This window comes from Rana temporaria, chromosome 2 (assembly GCF_905171775.1).
Source record: "Rana temporaria chromosome 2, aRanTem1.1, whole genome shotgun sequence".
Lineage (NCBI taxonomy): Eukaryota > Metazoa > Chordata > Amphibia > Anura > Ranidae > Rana > Rana temporaria.
In genome coordinates this window covers 128,150,625-128,176,814 of record NC_053490.1, presented here as the reverse complement: position 1 = coordinate 128,176,814, position 26,190 = coordinate 128,150,625, and the positions used below count along the sequence as shown (strand labels likewise).

Sequence of the window (26,190 nt, the reverse complement as noted above, 5' to 3'; positions counted from 1 at the left end):
GCCAGCAGCTACACATACTGCAGCTGCTGGATTTTAATAATAGGACCCTTACCTGTCCTGGAGTCCAGCGATGTCGGCACCGCAGTTGATGTTTCCATCAGCTGTCGGGTGCTGCCGCCACTATTGCGGGTAAGGGAACCTGGCAGTGTAGCCTTTCGGCTTCACACCGGGAACCCTACTGCGCATGCGTGAGGCCCGCTCCTCTTTCCTACTGGCCCGGCTACAGGGGAAGGAGGAGGGAGTCCCAGCTATGACGTCAATATCCGCAGCTGAGGCTCCCGGAAGTGGGAAAGGATATCTGTCAAAGACGGGTATCCTGTCACCCCTCCCCCCGAAAGGTGCCTATTGTGGCACCGGAGGGGGGGAGGAATCAGATGAGCAGAAGTTCCACTTTTGGGTGGAACTCCGCTTTAAGTATAAGGCTCAGATGGTAGGATGTAGACTGAGAATGATCCAACCATTCTATGCCTATTTGATATTTATATTTATATTGTGCTGCATTGATTACTGAAGTTTATTTTATTGTGTATCATTTTCACATTAATAGTAAAACTTATTACTTTCTTAGTGATACTAAACACACAGTTTAATTGACATGATCCCTTCTCTTTCTGTATAAGGTTTATGGCACTGTATTTATTTTAATAAAAAAAAATATCAAAGTACATTTTCCAAATCTATGTACAGCTGTCACATGATCCAGCACTTTCCCAGCCTGTCTGCAATGAAACATCAGCAGGAGGAGCATCTAGTCCACACCCCTTGAGCCTGTGTCTATTGTTTGGATGTGCTTAGGGAGGTGATGCCTTCATCAATCAAAATGTTATATCCCACCCCCTTTGTGTTTAGTAGGCATGGAATAGGGAGTGGACTGTCATTTACCACTGTGTATAAGCCCACATGTGTGACTCTATAGTCACATGGGCTGCACAGATAAGAAAAAGGAGGAAATTAACATCTTAGAAGGGAACTGAAACTGGAGCATGCTCAATAGATGTGGCAATGGTTGGTCTACACCACATGTGTCAAACTGGTGGCCCTCCAGCTGTTGCAGAACTACAAGTCTCATGTGGCATTGCAAGGCTGACAGTTATAAGCATGGCAGAGTTATGATGGGACTTGTAGATCCACAACAGCTGGAGGGCCGCTAGTTTGATGCACCTGGACTCAACACAATCTCAGGCTGCAGCGGGGACATAGACGAGTAGGGAGGGACAATGAACAACAGGATCAACCAGGTTTTTTTCATAATACAAAGAACAAATCCCATACAAATACAACATGTACTGACAGTTTTTAACGGCCTGGGTTTTAGACTATGCTTTTAATCAAATTTTAATTAAACATCTTGGACTGTATATACCTTTTTTGTTTTTGCTGGCATAAGAAAGTGAATTTAACGTTATATGGTTAGATTTCAGTTTAGCATGTCATTTATGCAGTTCTGGATGTCACAGCCCAGACTTTCTTGCTGCTCCACTTTTATAATTTAACTTTTACTAAACTGCATTACAAATTCATTCTATCACACATTAGAAAAGTTTGGTTGTTTATGTCCATGTGAATGTGATTGTGATTTATTTCTCAACACTACCCTCCTTTGGCGGGGAGCGTTTCTTAGGATATTATGTGTAATCTTGTGCCCTGTTTATTTTTTTTGGTTTACCAATTGAAAACCCTTGAATCTAGTATTACCTAACATACTATGTATACAATGTACAATCTAATAGCTTTTGTCATTAAAAATTATGGATTTACCCTACTTTCTGTACTTTATTACTTTGTTTTGTTGTTTGAATTTTTTTTAATAAAAACACTCCTAGGCAAGCCATAGATTCGAACCGTGTACAGGCAGGCTGAATGTATAATCAACATGCTTGGTCTTACCTGCAATTATCACTAGCAGCTGCTATAGCCGCTAGCAATAATCATTGTCTTCTCTCAGTAAGGACAGCTTCTCCCGCCCCACCCAACCCCTGCTGGGAGAAGACAATGGCGCGGCAGAAGCTATTCCCACATCAACACCGTCTGTGTTGATGGGGAAATCAAGTGAATTTCTTTCCTGAAGAAATTTGCTCTGTATATGGCCGGCCCCAGTCTGCAGCCTGCTTTAGTGTCTCCCTATGTGCTCTTCGTCTGGTTTCTGCTCTGTGTTCCTGTGCACTTTCTAGTTCTAGGGATCCTGTCTGGCTACCCATTCTCAGTGCCTCTGCGTGTTTCCGTGCACTCATACCAGCTTGGGCTGTACTACCTATTGACCTGTGAGCTTAGCGTCTAAGTGCTGCAAGGGATTCTTACATGTCCTTCGTTCCTAGTAGCTGCCTGTTCAGGTGAGTCAGAGGGCCACAATCTAGTAATCTTCACCTTCAGTAGCTCTAGTGAACACAAGGTGGCTCTTTAGACTCTTTAGGCCCCTTCCACATGGGGACGGATCTGTCGCAGCGGTCCGCCAGCTGAGCAGGAGATCTCTCCGTTGATCTCCGCTGAGTCAGCGGATGACAGGTCCCTCTCTGCTCACTGAGCGCTGAGGGGCTTGTCGAGCACTGCTGCTTTTCCATGGAGAGATCAGACGAAAATGGATAGCATGTCCATTTTCATCAGATCTCACCCGATCCGATCTGCCAGGAAGGATGGGGACGTATTGCCATATCTGATTTTAGCGGATCGGATGTCAGCGGACATGGTCACCGCTGACATCCGACGCTCCATAGAGTTGTATGGAGCGCCCGTTCAAGTCCATCGTAAAAAATGACAGGCGGACCTGAACGGTTGAAAAATGGAAGAGATCGCGCTAAAATTATTGAACAGTGAAAAATAAATGAGTGGAAAGTTCAAAAATAAAAAATCAGTCCCGCCACACAGGCAAATTCATATGAACAATCTCCCAAGTGTAACACCGAATCCACATAAGAAGAGTGCTTGAAAGGAAAGATCCTCCACCAAGGTTATAAAAGCCTCTTACCGGATGGAAATGATCTCCAAATTATAAGAGATCAAATAAAGCGTGATAAGAGACAAGGATGGATGATATCCCATAGGAAGCCACAGCGCTGAAATCCTGATAGACTGTATCCTTACGTTAGATAGGTACTCCCGATAAACCATCCAGGGGTATGCAAAAACAGAATGGGCTCACATAGTGTAAAACCTTCTTTAATTAATAAAATAAGTGGAAATGCACTTACATAGTATCAGCAAACATGGAGCATAAAATCAAGCCGGCCAGCGTAACAAACAGCCCCTATCCGGGTAGAAGATACGCGGTGACGTCAGAACGCCGCCTCCCGGACCTGAACGGTTAATCTCCGTTGATCTCTGCTGAGTCGGCGGATGACAGGTCCCTCTCTGCTCACTGAGCGCTGAGGGGCTTGTCGAGCGCTGCTGCTTTTTCATGGAGAGATCGGACGAAAATGGATAGGATGTCCATTTTCATCAGATCTCACCCGATCCGATCCGCCAGGAAGGATGGTGATGTATTGCCATACGTCTGATTTTAGCGGATCGGATGTCAGCGGACATGGTCACCGCTGACATCCGACGCTCCATAGAGTTCTATGGAGCGCCCGTTCAGGTCCGCCGTAAAAAATGACAGGCGGACCTGAACGGTCAGCCCGTGTGAAAGGGGCCTAAGTCTCTGCCCTTTTAGAGGCTGTATGTGTGTTGGTACTGGGTTGTCTCACTGGCACCAGTGGGCATCCTGCCTATACTAGAATCCTTGTGCATTCCAACGGTATCCAGCTCCTCTGAGACCCCCATGCACTTCTCTATTCCTTGGACATCCCATCACCCCTAAGTTCTAATAAGTTCCTGCAGCCAAGTTCTTCTACGGACCTTTACAATTCTCTCTGTGAATCCAGCACCTCTGTGCTGCAAGTCACTTTTGCTAGTACCCCTGCCTTCCTGTAAGTCCAGCATTGCAGTGCCGTAAGCTTCTCTGAACCAAATCAGTTGTAGCCTGTGTGGGTGTTCTTCCCAAGCACACTTTCATCTAACGTACAGGCTGCACAGGGATCCCGCCATAATTGACACGCATCATGACTAAACATAGCCCCCTTCCACCATTCTTTGCACAAGATACTTCGTTTTTAATGCTTCGTTGTACAGGCCAATCCATCCCTTCTCAAATTTTGTACAGTTATCTGTGTCCTCACTGTAGCGAGTCAACCCTCTAATTGTCCTGGTGGCTATTGTCACTGAGACAGAAAGTGAATCCAAACATTTTGAGTTGTCACCAGAGCAAGAGGTGAGGGTATATCCCCCAATGGGGACATCTGTCCTTCTGACAACTCAAAGATGGGAATTCTATTTACTTTGCGGAGATCTCACCTACTTTGCTGTTTGTATCCAGGGCAGGAATTGAAGGTGACACTTCCCAGAGGGACACGAGCAGCAAAATAAATAAATAAATTAACCTATTAGGCATCAAAAAAAAAAAAAAGTTTTGACTTTAAATAGTTTACCAGAGCTCTTTTTTTTACCAACTCTGGGCCAGATCCACATAGAAATGGATCGGCGCAGCGTATCAGAGATACACTACGCCGTCGTACCTTACCTGGCGGAATTTCAAATCCTCAATGATTCTGCGCCATAAGTTACGGCGGCATAGTGTATTTCTGGCGGCGGAATTCAAATCGGCGATTAGGGGGCGGGTTTCATTTAAATGAAGCCTGTCCCCTGCGCCGAATGAACTGCGCATGCTCCGTTTCAAAATTTTCCGCCGTGCATTGCGCGAAATGACGTTGCAACGACGTCATTTTTTTAACTTGGACGTGAATTACGTCCATCCCTATTCACGGACGACTTGCGCAAAAAAGAAAAAAAATCTAATTTCGACGTGGAAACGACAACCATACTTAACATGGCAAGTCTATCTATACACCGCAAAATACCAGCTTTAACTATACGCTGGAAAAAAGCCGACTAGAGATGACGTAAGAGAATGCGACGGCCGCACGTACGTTCGTGGATCGTCGGAAAAAGCTCATTTGCATACCCGACGCGGAAAACGTCGCAAACTCCACCCAGCGGACGCCGAAGTATTGCATCTACGATCCGAAGGCGTACGAAGCCGTACGCCTGTCAGATCAAACCCAGATGCCGTCATATCTTGGTTTGAGGATTCAAACTAAAGATACGACGCAGGAAATTTGAAAGTACGCCGGCGTATCAGTAGATACGCCGGCGTACTCGCTTTGTGGATCTGCCCCTCTGACTCCACCTCTGCCAAACTTGCACCAACTTTGTACTCACCTGGTGCTAATGATCAGCTGTTACTGGTATCCTCTTATTTTAATATTAGAAAGAAACCACATAGGGGATGCACTGGTGAACCACTTTCAGTGTTTATTGAGAACACATTCTTTAATCTCATGGAGAATGTTCATGGGTCATAAAAGAACTTGACAGATCTGTACTTTAAGTGACACAGAATTTCTGCTTATGGGTAATACATCCATATTGCTATATGTGATATGTTTTTACACAGAAGCACTTTATGTGTTTTATGCTTATAAATGTACCTATGTATGGTCCAGTGAAGTTCAAACCTATAATAAAAGATTTATAAAATAAAAAAAAAGATTGATAAACCTTCATATATTCACTGTGTTAGGCCATAATTATTTAGTGCATTAAATTTTTTATTGATTAGAGTTAGGAATAGCCCTTGCCCACCAAAACATAATACAAGATGAGAGCCATTTGTACATTTTTTTACTTTTATGATGGAAAGAAATTAAAATTATAAACATATTAACACCTAGCAAATCAAAGCTCACTGTTCTTCTCATTATTAAGGGTACCATTACTCAATTGAGTGAGTCACGGTGGTAAGAAAACTTTTTTTTAAATTAGAATCCATATAGTTATGTTTGGGGAGGACAAAGGCAGAGTGTGACAAGAACATGGTTAAATAAAAACCTTTGCTCTGTTTTTTTTTTAACAGCAGTTCGAAGATCTATTTCCTTAAAATTATCCAAAGTTCAAAAATATTAGTGTGCAGTAGGAAAATGTATTTTGAAAGGGTTTCTCAGCCCAGACAAAAAACATTCTTCCTTACAGCTGTGTTGTCTCTTGAAACATGCAAGTTGGCACTTGGAAGAATTTCTCTTTACTGTTTTTTAATTGACCATCCTAACTATATTAGTCCAGTTTTGATCCAGACAGCCATGTACATGTTGCATCTGTTTCAAGAGACAAATTAGATGTAAATGAGGGATCTCTGCAGATGGGTTTAGCAATCCTTCAAATCATTGAATTCTGAACTGGAACAGCAGAAAATTTGTTTGCATCTCAGACTTGTCCTTTGTTCATTTCTCCAAGAGTTCTCTGACCCATGACTTTTCAGAACCATAGAAACCTTTTAGATATCAGTCCATTGTTTCCTTGGGGTAAACCCTTCTCAAGTAAAATTCTGCACACATTCTCATTGCACATACACTTCAACCATTTGGCTTCCCTTCTTCTTGAACACCAGCCCTTTTCCATTCTGCACTGAGGTTTCAACAAATTTAACAGCTACTGGGTCCTTCTTGAATGTCACAGAAAACCTAGACAGAGAATGAATAAATCAGCAATTACATACCAGTCGCATAAAATGTTATGACGCAAACTCAATAAAGAAGTACAATGTGCAGTAATCCATAGTAAACTCTCACATTTGAAATTTTCTTCCTATGCATAGGACTAAAATGGCTGCTGAGGGTTGTGGCACTTTACATTATTTTAAGTCTTTAAAGCCTAAGCTTAGCTACTTTTTAAATTAACACAAGGTATGGTGCTTACATTGAACGAGAAGCGTCCCTTGTGCTGGTGGTGGTTCTCTTACTAGAAATTGCCAAATCTCCTCTACACCCTCCCCATAGTGCAGTGGTAATCTTCCGGTGCTGCCGGGAGATAATAGAAGCTATACTATAGCTATGCAGGCAGTCCCCAAGTTACTTACAAACGACTCCTACATACAAACGGAGAGAGACAACAGGGATTGAGGGGAAATCTACTGCTAGGAAGGGAAATAACTGTAAGAGTTATTATCGGACAAAGGTATCTCCACTGAAGCTTTATCACCAATGCTTATTTCCACAACAACCCAAACTTTTCAGAATCCGATTATCATTGGGACAGAAAGTGAGGTGAAATCTTTACAACAGGAGCACCGACAGCAAAACAAATGTTACAGGGGTGTTAACCCTTCCCTATGCTATCCAAAAAACGTAAAAAGTATTCTTTTGGCTGGAGCTACACTTAAAAAATTTAACTGTTCTGACATACAAACAAATTCAAATTAAGAACAAACCTACAGACCCTATCTTGTTGGTAACCCAGGGACTGCCTGTAGTACAAAAGTTTCCTGTAATGAAAAGTGGGAATGGAGAACGGGACCCTGCAGTTTCTATTTATGCCACTGCCCTGAAAATTGGATGCCTAAGTGCGGATATTATTACAATGTACAAATATATCAAATGTGACTCCAATAACTGTGATAAACTGTTTACTCTAAGGTCTATAAAGAGGGCACACAGCCACAATTTGAGGTTAAAGGAAAGGGTTCTCCCCCAGGAACTGGTACTAGCTGAGAGTGTCAACAACTTCAAAAAACTTTTAGATGTCTTCCTCAGGAAACAGAATATACAGGACTATGGCAATTGTTAGAAAATAAAGACACGCATACACACACATACAGTAGGTTGAAATGGATGGACTTGTGTCTTTCTTTTAACCTTACAAACTATGTAACTATTTAACTACTTGTCAGTGCTACATAAAGATTGTGCTTTACTGTTCCTCACAGTACATGGTACTTTGAAAACAATCCACTTCCTTAAAGGGTCACTAAAGGAAAAAAAAATGTTTCTTTAAAATAACAAACATGTTATACTTACCTCCACTGTGCTGTTCGTTTTGCACAGAGTGGCCCCAATTCACGTCTTCTGGGGTCCCTCGGCGGCTGTCTCTGGTCCTCCCCGCAAGAACTCATCACTTTCATGTGAGAGAGCTTGCATGGTGATGAATCCTTGCGGGCACGCTCCCGTGATACAGCGAGCGGCCATAGACGCTCACTGTATCACTCAGCTCCGCCCCTCGGCGCGCCGCGTCACTGGATGTGATTGACAGCAGCGCCAGCTCTCAATCCATTCGCTCTAGCCAATCAGCGGCCAGGCTGAGCGGCAGAGAGGATCTCGGGACCGAGCGCAGGACTTTCGAGGGGTCAGGTAAGTAAAACGGGGGCATGGGGTGGGGGGTCCGGCATCATCAGATGTTTTTTCACCTTAATGCATAGATTGCATTAAGGTGAAAAAAAATTTTCCTTTACAACTCCTTTAAGTCAACTGTTCAAAGAGATATGTGAAAACACAGTGTAGCGCTAAAAACCTTCAAAGAAACAACATAATATACAGTGCATTGAAGATCTGTAGACAAAAATAATAATGTATACAGAAGGAATAATAATGTATACAGTGAGTTAATAATAATAAAGTCCAGTGATTAAAACCAGTGAAAACATAAAATCACAGATAAGTGAATTCATTAAAGTAAATGTCCACAAATGTGAAAAAACTTAGGATCCACTCTTGAGATGACACTTTGAGTAGTGGAATCAAATGTGGTTGGCCGTTGGGACGTCAGAAATAATAATGTATCTTCCACCAAAAGAATATAGATGTATACTCTTACCGAACAGAGTGGACACATATGCCAGCGGCCATGGGTCAATCGACCTTGTATCAGCCAAAGCCTGGGACTCCAAAGCTACACAGAACTGGATGGAACTGGAACCCGGTTATGGATCAATTCAGCGATGGATAATGGGTAAAACGTGTTCTCATCCGAACCAGTATGAAAGTGATGGAAAACAAGAGACGCTCCATATGGTGCAGGTCAAAAAGGGGGAATCTTTTTGTAAAAAGTACATACATCAAATCACAGATGTGTACTGAATTGTTATCACAATGTTAAAAGCAATATGGGGAGCAATAAAAATGCCGACCGACGTGTTTAGTCTCAAACAGACTTCAACTGGGGCATGCCCCATATGGAGCCTCTCTTGTTTTCCATCACTCTCATACTGGTTCGGATGAGAACACCTTTTACACATTACCCATCGCTGGATTGATTCATAACCAGGTTCCAGTTCCATCCAGTTCTGTGCAGCTTTGGAGTACCGGGCTTTGGCTGATACAAGCTCAAATGACCCACAGCCGCTGGCATGTGTGTCCACTCTGTTCGGTTAGAGTATACATCTATATTCTTTTGGTGGAGGATACAGTATTATTTATGGCATCCCGACGGCCAACCACATTTGATTCCACTACTCAAAGTGTCATCTCAAGAATGGATCCTACGTTTTTCACATTTGTGGACATTTACTTTAATGAATTCACTTAGGCTGGATTCACACCTATGCAGTTTTAATGCTTTTTGCATTTTGCAGGTTTGCACTACAGTCCATTTTACATTGTTTCCTATGGAACACATTCTGTAGTGCAAATCTGCAAAATGCAAAAAGCACTAAAAATGCATAGGTGTGAATCCAGCCTTCGTGGTGATTTTATGTTTTCACTAGTTTTAATTACTGGACTTTATTATTATTAACTGACTGTATACATTATTATTCCTTCTGTATACAATATTATTTTTGTCTATAGATCTTCAATGCACTGTATATTATGTTGTTTCTTTTAAGGTTTTTAGCGCTACACTGTGTTTTCACATATTTCCTTGACTTTGTTTGTTTGAGTGTTAGCAGCTTAACATATAATTGGTTAAGCTCAGTAATTTCCCAAATATTTCCACAACTGTTCAGAGGAAGAGTTAATGCATTAAGCCGCTGAAAGGTCCCTTAGTGACTAATTTACATATCTACGGTATATATTTATTATAATAAATGATATAAAAGTACTCCTTTACAAAAATGTAACTTGCTCACTGAAATTACTCCATACTTTCCCTTTGAAAATAACTTTTGTTATAGGATATTAGATGGCCCTCTGGCATCTTAACATATGTTGCCAGACTGACTGACTCCTTCTTTGGCAATTATAATATGACATTTATGGATGTGTAGGACTCATATATACAAAATACATTATCTGTACGACATACTGATCAGTAATCTGCACGTTCAGCTTCTTTTGTGTCATTTCCAGTACTGCTTGGTGAAGTCTAGACACGATTTCTATTACATGCTCTGTGGTTAATAGGATGTCACTTCCTCCCTTCCCACCTGGCGTGGCAGTCTGCAACACAGAGAGTCATTTTACAAATGCAGTCACAATATGAACTACTACGGTAGGAGCTAATGCAAACATACAAGCTAATTAAAACCTAAAAAGTGGACTTTCTAATAATGCAAAGAATTAAAACAGTGAAGATTTTTTAATTCCATGGGTAATGTGAAAATGTTAATTGTGCTTAAGGGGGTTGAAAAGGTATTTTTCCCCCCTAAATAGCTTCCTTTACCTTAGTGCAGTCCTCCTTCACTTACCTCATCCTTCTATTTTGCTTTTATATGTCCTTATTTTTTCTGATAAATCCTCACTTCCTGTTCTTCTGTCTGTAACTACACACAGTAATGTGAGGCTTTCTTCCTGGTGTGAAGAAAGCCTCTTAAAGGGGGGAGGGGGCGAGCAGGCAAGTCAGGACACTCTCTACTTTGCAGATAGAGAAAGGAGCTGTGTGTTAGTGGGCGTCCTGACACTCCTGCTCGCCCCCTCCCCCCTCAAGAGGCTTTCTCCACACCAGGGAGAAAGCCTTGCATTACTGTGTGGAGTTACAGACAGAAGAACAGGAAGTGAGGATTTCTCAGAAGAAATAAGGACATTTAAAACCAAAATCGAAGGATGAGGTAAGTGAAGGAGGACTGCACTAAGGTAAAGGAAGCTATTTAGGGAAAAAATGTTTTACCTTTACAACCCCTTTAAGCAGTACCCTGAACAATTAAATGTTTCACGTGAATTCCTCCAGAAAAATAGCAGTGCACATCCTGGAATGTGAGGGTGCCTGGGCAAATACTGCCTACAACCTTATAGTTGTATATCTGCTGTGTGAGATCATCCAAGGCACTGTGTTCCTGACAGTAAAAGAAATGTGTACATCCACTGAATCCTGTTTATTCTTCAATACATTTTCTTGTACAAAGAGTTTTATTGAAAAGAGACATCAATAAACAAAAACAAATACAAAGAGAAAAATAAAGATAAAACAGCGGTGGACACACCGTAAGTTATCAATCATCAGAACAGATAGTCCGTAAACCTGAGAGTAATCCGGCTTCCAGGGGTCCAAGGCGAATCCCGAGGACCGGCAATAAAACGTTCTCATGAGAAGTGGCCTGCTAAATTAACCTAATGATGGCTTAGGTAACATGCCGGCTAACACGCCGGAGTAACTATAAAACTTAAAAGCAAAGTTGCTATACAATACGCAACAGTTCAAAAAAAAAAAAATAATAATCTTTTCCTTCTTTTTTTCTTTTTTTTTTTTTAAGATAGTACATAAAATAACACAAAAAAAATCTAAATTCTAGCAGGCACATAGCAGAGGATATCTGTTTTTCAAAGTATAAAACAAATAATGCATCCCGCGTCCAGGGCCGACAGGACCGAGCCTGAGGGCCCAAGCCGCATAGAAAGGGAGGTTTGAAAAGAAAGAAAGTCAACTAGATAAGGCGCATGAGCAAATGGCAATGAAGAGAAAGAGAAAAAGACATAGAGAAAAGTAAATAGAAAAAAGAAAGAGAGAAAAAAGGAAAGAAAGGAAGAGAAGAAAAAAAAAAAAAGGGGGGGTCCACGGGGCGGGGGGAACAGAGACCTATCAAAGAGAAAGTAGTGTTGGATTAAATCGTGAGGGGTGGTTGTTAGCCACCCAGGGTTGCCACACCCTGAGAAATTTATCGTGGGTATCTGCTAAGACAGCAGTGAGTTTCTCATTTACCATAATATCGTTAATACAGTTTTTAACTGCTTCAAAACTGAGAACCGGGGTCTTCCAGGCCCTTGCAATGATCAACTTAGTTGCAGTAAAAACATGCGCCGCCAGCTGGCGTTCAGGGCGGAGAAGCTCCGTGATCGGTTTCCATAAGAGGGCCTCAAAAGGGTCCTTCTTTAGGTTGGTATCGAAGAGGTTGTGGAGCAACGCATAGACTCTAACCCACAGTCTGCATACCCTGGGACAGGTCCACCAGATGTGTGCCATAGTACCCTCCTGGGAGCAGCCACGGAAACACAAGGGAGAATAAGAAGGTATAAAACTCGCCAGTCTGGCCGGGGTATAGTACCACCTATAGAACACTTTATAAGCATTCTCCTGAAAGAGGACGTTAGTAGAGCATTTAGACAATGCCACGGTCATAGCCTGCCAATCTTCCGGATCGAGTTGCCTCCCCAGTTCAGCCTCCCACTGAAGGTGGTAAGGTCTCAAGGGTGGTCTCCTAGAGTTGATAATCGCTGTATAAATGAGAGATATCAGTCCCGGAGAATGGGGGCGCGATCTACATAAGCTTTCAAAGGGAGTCATGGTATAGGGGGTAGGTCGTGATCTAATTAGGCTCTGGAGAAAATGTCGAAGTTGTAAGTAACTATAGTATTCCCTAAGGGGAATATCATGGGAGGAACGTAAAAGTGAATACGAAATAATCTTGGTTGGGGAGAGCATAGAATGAACGTCTACAAAGCCATGTTCAGTCCACCATGCAAACTGTAAGGGATTATCCCGACCTGGTGGGAATAACGGGTTATGAAGGAGACTGAGTAACGGCAAATGTGGAGAGATCAGACCCGCAGAATACTTAACCGCGTCCCACAACCTAAGGGAATGGGCCAGACAAGGGCCTATAGAGGACGGACGATGCGCTTGAGGGAGCCATGGAAGAGAGGCTAGAGGTGTTGGGTGAGAGTCCACCAAGTCAAAAGTAGCCCACAGTGGCATTTGCTGTTTCTCATGAAGGCGAGACAGCGGAGCGATACCCGCTGCGGTATAGTAAGCATACAAATTAGGAACCGAGAGGCCACCGTTAATTCTGCGTGCAAAAAGCACTTGCCTCTTAATCCTGGGCCTCTTGGGGCCCCAGATAAACTGCATAATTTTACGTTGGTGAATTCTAAGGATGTGAGAGGGTACCTGAACAGGTAAAACCCGAAAAAAATAAAGCAATTTCGGAAGATAGGTCATACGTACCGTCGCCACCCTCCCGAACCAAGAGATCGGAAGAGTGGACCAAGAAGTGAGCATAGCTGTCAGCTTGCCAAACAAAGAAGGAAAGTTGGCTTGATAGAGTTCGGAATACTTCGGGGTAAGCTTAATCCCTAAGTAGGGTAACGAGGTCATCCACTGAAAAGGAAACGCAGACCGTAAAGAATCTAACTCCGAAGGGCAAATATTGATAGACATTGCCTTCGACTTTGCCTGATTTCTTCAATACATTTTATTGGGCCCTGTTGCATTCAAGCATGATGCCTTACCAACAGACCCTCTCATTCTTTGTCCTCTGCATGCCTTTTTTAGGCACAGCTTCTACTTTTTAGGTCCCCGTTAACATGCTTTTTCTTCCACCTACAGAATGCAACAATAATTCACCTGTATTGCCCTGGCTATATGTATGTGTATGAAAAAAAAGCATCAGTCAATATATGTGTCAATGTATACTTTTCCAGTAAAAAATAAAAAAGTTGCTTTAATTTGAGTAGTTTAAATAGTCAATGTGAAAGAATTGTGTATTGGGGCTTGCTGTATGTAATTCTATAATTATATATACAGGTATTTATATAACGCTCACAATTAATATAGTGCTTTACATATACAGTATATCAGGGATAAGCAATTAGCGGACCTCCAGATGTTGCCAAACTACAAGTCCCATGAGGCATAGCGAGACTCTGACAGCATCAAGCATGACACCCAGAGGCAGAGGCATGATGGGACTTGTAGTTTGGCAACAGCTCGAGGTCCGCTAATTGCTTATCCCTGCAGTATATTGTACATTCACATTAGTCCCTGCCCTCGTGGAGCTTTCAATCTAAGGCTCTAACCTCATTTGCATATATACACATACTATGGTGATTTAGAACAGGGTCCAGTTAACCCACCATGTTTTTAGATTGTGGGAGGAAACTGCAATACCTGGAGGAAACCCACGCAAGCACCAAGAGCACATACAATCTCCATGCAGGCATTTTCCTTATAGAGATTTGCCAATAAAAACTAGGCTTTAGTCAAAGCGGAGCTCCACCCAAAAGGGAAAATTCCGCTTTAAGGCCTCCTCCCCGCTCCTGTTTGTGAAATTGAGCTTTTGGGGAGGGGGGAAGCGGGTACCCGATTTTGACAGGTATCTGCTCCTACTTCCGCTCCAATCGCCTAGGCTATCGGAAGTTTTCCTTCCCCTTCTCTCTCCCAAAGTTTTTTGGGACACATGACATGTCCCAGAAGACTGCGTGACCAATCATAGAGTGTGGCATCACTCGCGCATGCACATTGGGCACCTGGCTGTGAAGCTGCAAGTTGTCACAGCCATGTGCCCATAGTACAGATGCTGGCTATAGAGGACACAGGGAGAAAACAGCTGGGCTGAGCACATCGCTGGATCATGGGACTGGTGAGTGGCTGTTTATTAAAAGTCAACAGCTACACTTTTTTTAGCTGCTGACTTTTGATTTTCACTTAAGGCCCCATTCACACGAGGCGGACTCCCGCCAGCTCAGCGGGAGATCAGTCCGCAGATCTCCGCTGAGCTGGCAGATGACAAGCTCTTCTCTGCTCACTGATCGGGGAGGGGCTTGTGCAGCGCCACTGATTCCTATGGAGCGATCTGATGAAAACGGACAGCATGTCTCACCCGATCCACCATGGATGGATATGGACGTATCGCCATACGTCTGATTTTGGCGGATCAGGTCGGATGTCAGCGGACATGTCTCCGCTGACATCCGACGCTCCATAGGACTGCATGGAGCGGCTGTTCAGGTCCGCCATCAAAACTGACAGGCGGTCCGTGTGAATGGGGTCTAAAAGTCTGGAGCTTCTCTTTAAAAAAGTTTCTTTAACTAAGCGCTGCTTAATAAAGCAAAGTGGGTTCCATGATAAAAAGTTCTGTGCTCATTGCTCAAAGATACCAAAACTCCAACTACTGCATTCAATTTAAATAGTTGGTTTTGGCAAAAGGGGCCTTTTCTCTTTTCAGAGTAATATTTTCCATCTTTTTCTAAATCTAAGCAGGAAAAATGCAAAATGGTTATGGCTATTTTCTTTAACAAAAGTTTTAGCGGCTGTAAGCATTTTGTACAGAGGTAAATAGCCAACAAAGACCACACGAGATACAGAAACGAAAAGGTAGACATCGGCTTTAAAAAGCAACAGGGATGCAGTCAAATAAAATGGAGTTGAAAAAGAATCAAAAACAAAACAACAAAAAGAAGGCAGCCACTTGTAAACCAGTGCTAGAAACACAAAGGGTCAAGCAGAACACTGGTATGAAAATATCAACAAAGCCTTTCCCAAAGGGAAAGGGGGAAGGCAGATTGATTAGGGACTGCCCGTGGCAGTAGATACCTTTACTAGCAAATCAAAATAGAAAAAGATCAGGGAGGTACAGAGAGAAAAGATGGGGGAAAATAATGGTAAAAGGGGGGAGAGTAAAGGTCATGGCTATTTTCAAATATCAAAAATAGCACCCTGTGTTTGGGTGACATCACTGCAAATTTCTTATGCCGCGTACACACGATCATTTTTCGGCATGGAAAAAAAAACGACGTTTTCGGCATGTAGAAAAAACAATGTTTTTCCAACTTCATCATTAAAACGACGTTGCCCACACACCATTGTTTTTTAAAAATGCTCTAGCAAAGCGCGGTGACGTACAACACGTACGACGGCACTATAAAGGGGAAGTTCCATGCGGATGACGCCACCCTTTGAGCTGCTTTAGCTGATTCCGTGTTAGTAAAAGACAATTTGCGCTTTTCTGTCTGTTACAGCGTGATGAATGTGCTTACTCCATTACGAACGGTAGTTTTACCAGAACGAGCGCTCCCGTCTCATAACTTGCTTCTGAGCATGCGCGGGTTTTTAACATCATTTTAGCCCACACACGATCATTTTTTACAACCCGAAAAACGACGTTGTTTAAAACATCGTTAAAAAACTGCAGCATGCTCGAAAAAAAATGTTGTTGTAGTTTTTCAGAAGCCGAAAAATTATGTGAAGCCCACACACGATCATTTTAAATGACATTTTTTTAAACAACATTTTTTTCATGCCGAAAAATTATTGTCTGTACGCAGCATTAGAAATACCAAGATACAATTTTAGAGACGATCTTGGGCATCCTCTGAACTTCAAAATCTTTTTTATTTTTATTTTACTTCAGTCAATTTCAGGCCTGGTCATTCCCACCCTGCAGCACACAAAAACAAAGCTGGTGACATTACTGCCCTTGTATGGACATGTTTGCATATATAGTGAATATCAGTGGTTAAATATGGGCATATGTGTGCATATAAGAGCACCGATGTCACCAGCATCCACCCCTTTGTTTTCGTGTGGTTCCGGGTGTGTAATGACCAGCTTATTAAAGTAAAAAAAAAAGTGCAATTTTAACATTTTGACAGGGATGAGTTCAGAGGATGCCAAAATTCATTCCCAGTTAGGAGTCAGCTATGTCATGTGATTATTTGGCACAAATATGGATGGAAATGATGTAAGCAATATGCATCTTGGCAAATGAGAGTTTGGAGGCCAAAAAGTCTAGCAAGTGCTTTTGATAAAATACAACATATATAGAATAATACCTGAGCAAGCTTTATAAAAAAGATTCCATCACTGAACCGGGTAACAGAAACATTGGCAATCTCATTCAACTTCACTAATGACTTCACTTGTCCTTTAGCATCCGCAAGAGCTAAGTGACTTTTTGTAAGAATAAGTAATGTGGGAGTTCCCTGTAATAAAAAGAAAGACATTTATTAGGCTGTCATTGTTATAGGAGCCATCTACCCAGATGTGATGTTTTTGTTTTGGATAGATGCAAGCAAGTTGGATTGGCAATCTGCTTCTATGCATCTCTAGAGAATTTCTGCACCACACCACAGTTCCCAGGTCAACCAACATGAGACTCCCCCTGCTAAATGACGGGGGAGAAACTCTGTGACAGAGCTAGGAACTTCAGGAGGATGGTCTCACAACTGTAGTCCATAAAAGATATCAGAGCCATTGTGTGATTCAGTCCACCAACACCTATCCAAGCCTGAAGCCTCGTACACACGACCGAGGAACTCAACTACTCAATGAAAATATTTGCCAGGACACCTGGCATTATCACATGCCTGTCAAAGTGGCCCTGGGTGGCTCCGAAACGTTGCACTACACGATTTGTGATGTGATATTTCTTCAATAAAAAAACATTTGGATGTAATTGAAGATCTGTGGTGTGCTAGCGAATATTTACGTTATGTTGTGTATGCTCCAGTAATCCAGCTGGTGGTCTCTGCAGCACCCGAGGCTTTTGAGAGCTCGTTCCACTAACGTGTGCGATGGGATGGGAATATGAACTGTTACATGCCAACTACTGAATTCTTTCAGCTATGTTTTGTATAATCCATTTCACCTCCTCTGTAGTAATATTATTTGCAGTCTATTTTTAATGTACTGTATCCGTCATAAATATATTAATAAATATGGGATATTAGCAGGAACAAAATCTACTGACCAACTCTTGGTAAAAACAAACAAGATATACCTTGCCATCAGTTTTACTGATCCTTTGGACATTGGCAGCTGCTTCTATTTTACCAGGAACAGTTGTAACCAGCTTCTGAAGTTTGGGATTATTCTGTATACCCACGTAATCTCCCTGGAATGGTTTTGGAACACTAAGAAAAAATAATAATAATAAAAAATTAAAAAATAAAGAAATTAGATTGATTTGTAGCAGGACATTGGTTATCGGGTAAGAATTACATGTATTACTTGCTACATAATGACAATGTGTTTCTTTCATTCAAATACTTTTGGGGCACTATATTCTTGGAGCCCAAAAAATATTTATTACTGCTAATTGTCCAGATAAGACATTCATTATTAGACCCAAACAGAGACAAAGCATAGCAAAGTAAATGAGACTTTGCATACACATGAGAAGCGTAGGGGTTGGTTTGGTGCACCATGGAAGGGATTAAGGCCTCGTACACACGATAGGTTAATCAGAGAACAACGGTCTGATGGACCGTTTTCATCGGTCAAAACCGATCGTGTGTGGGCCCCATAGGTTATTTAACCATCGGTTAAAAAAAAGCCAACTTGCTTTAAATTTAACTGATGGATTCCTAACCGATAGGTCAAAACCGATCTTTAGTAGGCACGACCATCGGTTAAAAATCCAGGCATGCTCAGAATCAAGTTGACGCATGCTTGGAAGCATTGAACTTCATTTTTTTCAGCACGTCGTTGTGTTTTACGTCACCGCGGTCTGAAACGATCAGTCCTTCAGACGGTTCTCATTGGATGGACTGATCGTGTGTACGAGGCTTTAGTATTTTGGCATTTGACTAAGGCCAATCATAGATGGATTGAACTTTGGCTAGTTCAGCAAGAACCAGCCAAATTTCGATTCATGAATGGGAAGGCTGGTTGTACTAAAGTCAATTCACCAATCAACTTCAGTACAACCACCCTGTTGGGTTTCATTTGTGTGAACACTGCCAGTGGCTATAGCCGCCAACAGTGATCATTGTAATCTGCCGTCGGAGAAGGCTCCCCACTGGCAGAACACAATAGCGCTGCAGGAAGGATTCCCACATCAACACTGATTTTGTAATTTTCATTCCTTCAACCCGTTGTTGAGAGAAAAAAAATTATATAATGTATGGCTTGCTTGAGTTGAGTGGTATTTATTATTATTATTATACAGGATTTATTAATGGGTAACTATGTGTAAAAAAATAATTCTGTGCACAAATCACTCAAACCTAAGTTGCAAGCGAAAATAATGAAAAATCAGCCCCAAAATATGTATATGTGTTGCTCCGCTCCTTAACCAGAATAATATAAATTTAGGAATATATAAAACAATCTAGTGCAGGCCAGTCAAGTTTATTTACAGGTCAGTCTTGATACTGCAATAGGCCAAAGCCACACTGTGAAAAAGAAAGACATGAAGAAAAACGGAGATAATGTTTGAATACTTCCACTACTACTCATTGATTTGTCATTTGTCATTTACCTGTCTTATCACTACACAGATAATAATACTAACCTTGCTGGGTAAGATTTCTTTTTACCACAAAAGAGTTCACTGGCACTTAATTTAACTTCAAGGGCAGCTTTGCGTTGTGGGGTTAACGATTGCCTAAATTTCTTACACTATACAAAAATAAAAGGAAGAAAATGTTTTACTTTGGCATCTATTTTAAAGCCTGTAAAAATTGCAATTACTAACCATTCATTTTTTAACCGCTTGACCTCTGGAAGATTTTACCCCCTTCATGACCAGGCCATTTTTTGCTATTCAGCACTGCACTACTTTAACTGACAATTGCGCGGTCATGCAACACTGTACACAAACTACATTTATATTATTATTATTTCACAGGATTTTTATAGCGCCAACCGTTTGCACAGCACTTTACAATGTTAGGGCAGACAGTACAATTACAACACAATTCAATACAGGAGGAATCAGAGGGCCCTGCTCATATATGATTTTTTTCACACAAAAAGAGCTTTCTTCTGGTGGAATTTTATTGCCACTGTTTTTTTTTTTTTGGCTATATAAGTGAAAAAAGACAGAAAAATTTGAAAACAAATATTTTCTACTTTCTGTTATAAAACATATCAAATACAATCAAATGATTTTATAAATTTGGGGCAAAATGTATTCTGCTACATGTCTTTGTTAAAAAAAAATCCCAATAAGTGTATATTATTGGTTTGTGTGAAAATGACAGCATCTACAAACTATGGTGTGTATATATATATATATATATATATATATATATATATATATTTGAAAACTGATCAATCCAAATTTCTTGAGGTCCTTAAAATGCCCGGACAAGACAAATACCCCCCAAATGACCCCTTTTTTGAAAGTAGACAGTCCAGGGTATTCAATAAGAGGCATGGCAAGTTTTTTTAAGTTGTAACTTTTTTGGCACAATTTTTTGGAAATTGAAGAAAGTAAATAAATGTTTTATTTATTTTTCACATACTGTGACCAGTGCAGTACAGCATCATTATATGACTGGCATCGCGGTGATCAGGAATACTGGCTTTGTGACAGTATTTTACAACAAATAATAATAATATTTTTTTTAACCATTTAACCTTTTTTTTATACTTTTTTTTTTTTTTACATACGTTCATCAGAGTTGTTCGTTATCACTATATTAACACTGTACTACTCTGGAGGGGTGATCAGGGTTTTTTTCTTTTTACAATTTGATTGCTGTTATAGTGATTATCACTTTAACATCAATGTCTTGAACTGTCATGAATGGATTCAATTAATAACAGTTGTGATTACTAGTGATCTGTGATTGGCTAAAGTTAATCACATGGTACAGGGTGCTATGATTGGCCCAGGTTAACTGTCAATGAACCTTTATCAATGAAACCTGTGTCAGTGCAAGGTGCCTTATGAGCACACCTTACTAATAATGTGAACCTGGCCTAAGGGCTCTTTCAGACATGTGGTCAAGGCCGGTAAAGGCAGGTTAAAGCGGGGGTTCACCCTAAAAAAAAATCTAACATTACATTGAGCCGAGTTGTGAGAATGACATTATGCTGACCTTTTTTATTCTCTTGCCGTACATACCGTTTTATCTATATTTTCACCGCGGCTTCCGGGTATGTAATCCTGCGGGACTGGGCGTTCCTATTCACATGCTAATTGATTTACATGCTTCCCACCGATGCATACAGCACGTCATGAGTTGCCGAAAGAAGCCGGAAGTTGGTGCACAGGCGTCGTATAGAGCCGACTCGCAGTCCGGCTTCTTTGGGCAACTCGTGACGCGCTGTATGCGCCGGTGGGAAGCATGTCAATCAATTAACATGTGAATAGGAACGCCCAGTCCTGCAGGATTGCATACCCGGAAGCCGCGGTGAAAATATAGATAAAACATTATGTACGGCAAGAAAATAAAAAAGGTCAGCATAATGTCATTCTCACAACTCGGCTCAATGTAATGTTAGAATTTGTTTTTAAGGTGAACCCCCGCTTTAAGTCACAATTTACTGCCCCCTGACAACCCACATAAACAAGGAGATTTGTGGCCATGACAAAAATGAAACACCCTTCCTACCAGACACGACCCATTCAAGTAATTGGGGCCATGCCACAACCACACTGCAACAGCGTGCAATGCATGTGATTGCAGCATGGTGGGTTAACATTTTCAGGGTTAAAACAGGTGGCAATTAGAGGATATATTGGTGGATAACTTTTCAGAGAGGGGCAAGGGCTGCTGCACATCACACTGATCCCTTAGCATCGACCTTGCCCAGAAGTGCCAGACATGTATTCAGATACTCCAAAACCCATTTGAAATCATAAATCAATATACAATGCTAGCCGCTGGTAAGATATTTATTACCAATAAATCTATGATGACAAAAATAAGCAAAAGGGTGTCAAGCTTAGGCTGGCCATGATTTGAACAGTGGGTGGCCTTGTAGGCACCACCTAGCCAACCACTATTTTTTTTAAACAATGTTGTAATCCTTACAGCAGAACTAAGAGAAGCTAACCCCTGTCAGTTTTTTTTTTTTTTTTGCCATATGGGTTCCATTGGAGGGATTTCACTTCACTTCCTGTCCCATAGCTAAAACAGGAAAAGAGAGGAAATCTCTTCAAAGTCACCATAACTAGTGCCCCACTGGAAGGTTTCCACTGTATTCCTGTTCAAGGGGCAACCAAAAATTTGCATTTTTAGTTTACTTTTGACAATCAGGGTAAACAGGACAAAAAAGTGTGAATCTCCCTCACGATTGGTGTAAACAGGACAAATAGAGGGAGTGTGGGACAGCAATAAAAACTGACCAGTTTTCTAATCTTTCTCCACTCTGTCCAAAAAAGTTTTGCCTTTAGTTATACTTTAATGCTTTTTATACAGGCCCCCTGCCTGAAGACTCAGTGGACTTTCATGCATTGAATGAGAGAGTGGCACTTTAATTTTGATCTTGTAAATGTGAGTGAGGGCTATCAGAATAACCGGGAACATGTCCAAATAGCAGAGTAAGCACTGTAACACGACATGATGACATAAAATTACTAACCTTCCATAGATGGAATAGCTTCATTAGTTCTTGATTTATAGGAATGAGAAATTTATATTTTGGCTGTGTCCATGTTTTGTTTGTTGGTGACATAGGTGGAAGGTTGTTCTTCAGTCCTATGAGATATTTTTGGATCTGTGGAGAGGTAGAAAGTCATAAGAGATGCAAAATTTATTTAATCCAAATAATCAACCGGCTATATTTTTGAACGGCATCATGGGGGGGGGGGGGGGTGCTGAATAAACTAAACCCAAGATAGCATCATGCATGAGGATTTTAAAAAACAAGTCAACTCCTAAGCGTTTCATTTTTTTTAGAAGATGCCGGAGAACTAATCCTCATGACAGTCTCTTAAATCGATGGCAGACTCTATCGGTGAGATCTCTACACTTGTGCTCCTGTGGTCATTATAAGGGATTCCCACTTCATCTGTTAGCTAAGTTGTGATGGAACAATCCGAGGTGTGGAGGGACACCCAATGTGAACAGAGTTAAGATTTTACGGCAAGAGGATCTAAAGCCCTGTACACACGATCGGTTTGTCTGATGAAAACGGACCGATGGAGCGGTTTGTTTTCCATCGGTGAAAAATCCATGCATGCTCAGAATCAAGTCGACGCATGCGCAGAAGCATTGAACTTAATTTTTCTCAGGACATCGTAGTGTTTTACGTTACCGCGTTGGACACGGTCGGATTTTTGACTGATGGTGTGTAGGCAAGACTGATGAAAGTCAGCTTCATCGGATATCCGACGAAAAAATCCATCAGTAATCCGAGAGTGTGTACAGGGCATTACTGTTGTAGTATTCTAGACATATAGGAAGCCCGGGACAGATTCAAACCACCCCAATGACATTCAAAACCATTTATGTGATGACTGTATTGTCATAAAAGATTACTTGTTATCATTGTTTAAGGCCAATGTGCATACAGGCACCATATGAATCTATGTTAGTCTTCCACTTTTGTCATGTGAGTGTACATCTTGAAAAAGCCTTGAATGAACTCATATTAAACATTTTATTATACATTTCATAATCTGCAATGCTATAAATTCAAGTTTACATGGAGAATTATTTGACATCACTGTACATGGGATGATAGGCTGTCAGTGAAGATATGGCATTTGATTCATCTCTTTCTTTTCTAAACATTTTCCCCGGTGTCAAATACTCCTAAAAACAATGTACTATAAAAAATATGAGAAAGAAAAATAAGTATACAATATAAACGGTTAAGATATATTCTATGGACCTTATGTTCAGTCTACTGTGCTAATTATTTTTTAAAGATTAAAAAGAAAAATTGTATATAATAAGTGGTGCATTGAAATTGTTTATTCTTTGTAGATATACTTAGTCAAAACATTTTGTTCACATATATATATATATATACAGTATATACAGTGGATATAAAAAGTCTACACACCCCTGTTAAAATGTCAGGTTACTGTGATGTAAAAAAATTAGACAAAGATAAATAATTTCAAAACTTTTTCCACCTTACCTGTAAACTGTACAACTCAGTTGAACAACAAACTGAAATCTTTTAGGTGGAGGGAAGTAAAAATAAAAAATAAAAGAATATGGTTGCATAAGTGTGCACACCCTTAAACTAATACTTTGTTGAAGCACCTTTTAATTTTATTTCAGCACTCAGCATGGCACATCTTGACTTGGCAATATTTGCCCACTTCGATTTGCAAAAACATTCCAAATCTGTCAGATTGTGGTGGCATCTCCTGTGCACAGCCCTCTTCAGATCACCCCACAGATTTTCAATTGGATTCAGGTCTGGGATCTGACTGGGCCATTCCAAAACGTTAATCTTCTTTTGGTGAAGCCATTCCCTTGTTGATTTGGATGTATGCTGTGGGTCGTTGTCATGCTGAAAGATGAAGTTACTCTTCATGTTCAGCTTTCTAGCAGAAGCCTGAAGGTTTTGTGCCAATAATGACTGGTATTTGGAACTGTTCATAATTCCCTCTACCTTGACGAAGGCCCCTGTTCCAACTGAAAAAAACAGCCCCAAAGCATGATGCTGCCACCACCATGCTTCACTGTGGGTATGGGTGTTCTTTTGGTGATGTGCAGTGTTGTTTTTGCGCCTAATATATTTTTTTGGAATTATGGGCAACCTTGGTTTTATCAGACCATAACACATTATCCCACATGCTTTTGGGAGACTTCAGATGTATTTTTGCAATTTAGCCGGGCTTGGATGTTTTTCTTTGTAAGAAAAGGCTTCCGTCTTACCACTCTACCTCATAGCTCAGACATATGAAGAATACGGGAGATTTTTGTCACATGTGCCACACAGCCAGTACTTGCCAGATATTCCTTTAGCTCCTTTAATGACCATTTGGCGGCCTCCCTGGCCAATTTTTTTCTCGTCTTTTCATCAATTTTGGAGGGATGTCCAGTTCTTGGTAATGTCATTGTTGTGCCATATTTTCTCCACTTGTTGATGACTATCTTCACTGTGTTCCATGGTATATCTAATGTCTTGGAAAATCTTTTGTACCCTTCTCCTGACTGATACCTTTTAACAATGAGACCCCTCTGATGTTTTTGAAGCTCTCTGCAGACCATGGCTTTTGCTGTAGGATTCAACTAAGAAAATGTCAGAAAAGACCTACTAGAACAGCTGAACTTTATTTGGGGTTTATTAGAGGCACTGTTAATTATGGCAGGTGTGAGCTGTCTCCTATTTAACATGAGTTTGAACGTGTATGCTTAATTGTGAACACAGCTACATCCCCAGTTATAAGAGGGTATGCACACTTATAAAACCACATTATTATTATTATTATTTTTTTTACTTCCCCTCCCTCCCCCTTAAAGATTTCAGTTTGTTTTTTTAAGTTGTACAGTTTATAGGTCACCTTAAAGGTGGAAAAAGTTCTGAAATGATTTATCTTTGTCTCATTTTTTTTTACATCCCAGAAACCTGACATTTTAACAGGGGTGTGTAGACTTGTTATATCCATTGTGTATGTATATATATATATATATATATATATATATATATATATATATATATATATATATATATATATATATATATATATATATATATATATACTGTATACACAGTATCTCATAAAAGTGAGTACACCCCTCAGATTTTTGTAAATATTTTATTATATCTTTTCATGTGACAACACTGAATAAATTACACTTTCCTACAATGTAAAGTAGTGAGTGTACAGCTTGTATAACAATGTACATTTGCTGTCCCCTTAAAATAACTCAACACACAGCCATTAATGTTTAAACCGCTAATTTCTTCAGTGTTGTCACATGAAAAGATATAATAAAATATTTACAAAAATGTGAGGGGTGTACTCACTTTTGTGAGATGTATATACATACTGTATATACACTGTAGGTTTACATATATATTAAAATGCACTAAATAGTCACATAGCATTTGAAAGTGAAACATGTTTTGAGACATTGAAGCTAAAAATAACAGGATGGGTTGGAAAATGTTTCATACCATTGGGCTGTATGGTATATTATTCTGTATGTATTTTTATATACATTTACATACATTTAATTACATTACATACATTTTATAAAACTTCATACCACAAAATTATCCATGTAAAGCAACTGTAATGGTAAACTAGCATAAAGTACATGAAAGTATAAAAAACTCACAATGCCCCTGTAGATAAAGTCTGCCAAAGTTTTTGCTGCAGAAGAACGGAATTGTTTTCTGTATTCCTTCCTCACCTGTAATTATAAAGTGTCAGACATTAAAGTTCTCCTGTCTCGAACTTCAAAATTATAAGTAAAGGCAAAAGAAAAGCAAGTGTGTAATATGCTTACTTGCAGTGTTTCTCTTTCCTTGAATATTTGAACTTCACTTGCAATGTGCCTTTGAACTTGCTAGAAAAATTGGGTAGTCTGCTCCTTATTG

General features: G+C 40.5%; 1 protein-coding gene across 2 annotated transcripts in view; it reads right to left on the bottom strand.

Moving 5' to 3' along the window:
- Positions 1-5,318: 5,318 nt before the first annotated feature.
- The window catches only part of MYO1A (myosin IA), a 160,514-nt gene continuing 139,642 nt past the window's right edge, over positions 5,319-26,190 (bottom strand). For both annotated transcript variants that reach the window (XM_040340952.1, XM_040340953.1), the window contains 7 exons: positions 25,929-26,003; positions 22,264-22,398; positions 19,241-19,347; positions 17,726-17,858; positions 16,779-16,928; positions 10,102-10,235; positions 5,319-6,548 (listed from right to left, as the gene is read on the bottom strand). In XM_040340952.1, coding sequence (XP_040196886.1) covers positions 6,425-6,548; positions 10,102-10,235; positions 16,779-16,928; positions 17,726-17,858; positions 19,241-19,347; positions 22,264-22,398; positions 25,929-26,003 — 858 coding nt within the window. In that variant the 3' untranslated portion in view covers positions 5,319-6,424. The remainder of the gene's footprint in view (positions 6,549-10,101; positions 10,236-16,778; positions 16,929-17,725; positions 17,859-19,240; positions 19,348-22,263; positions 22,399-25,928; positions 26,004-26,190) is intronic.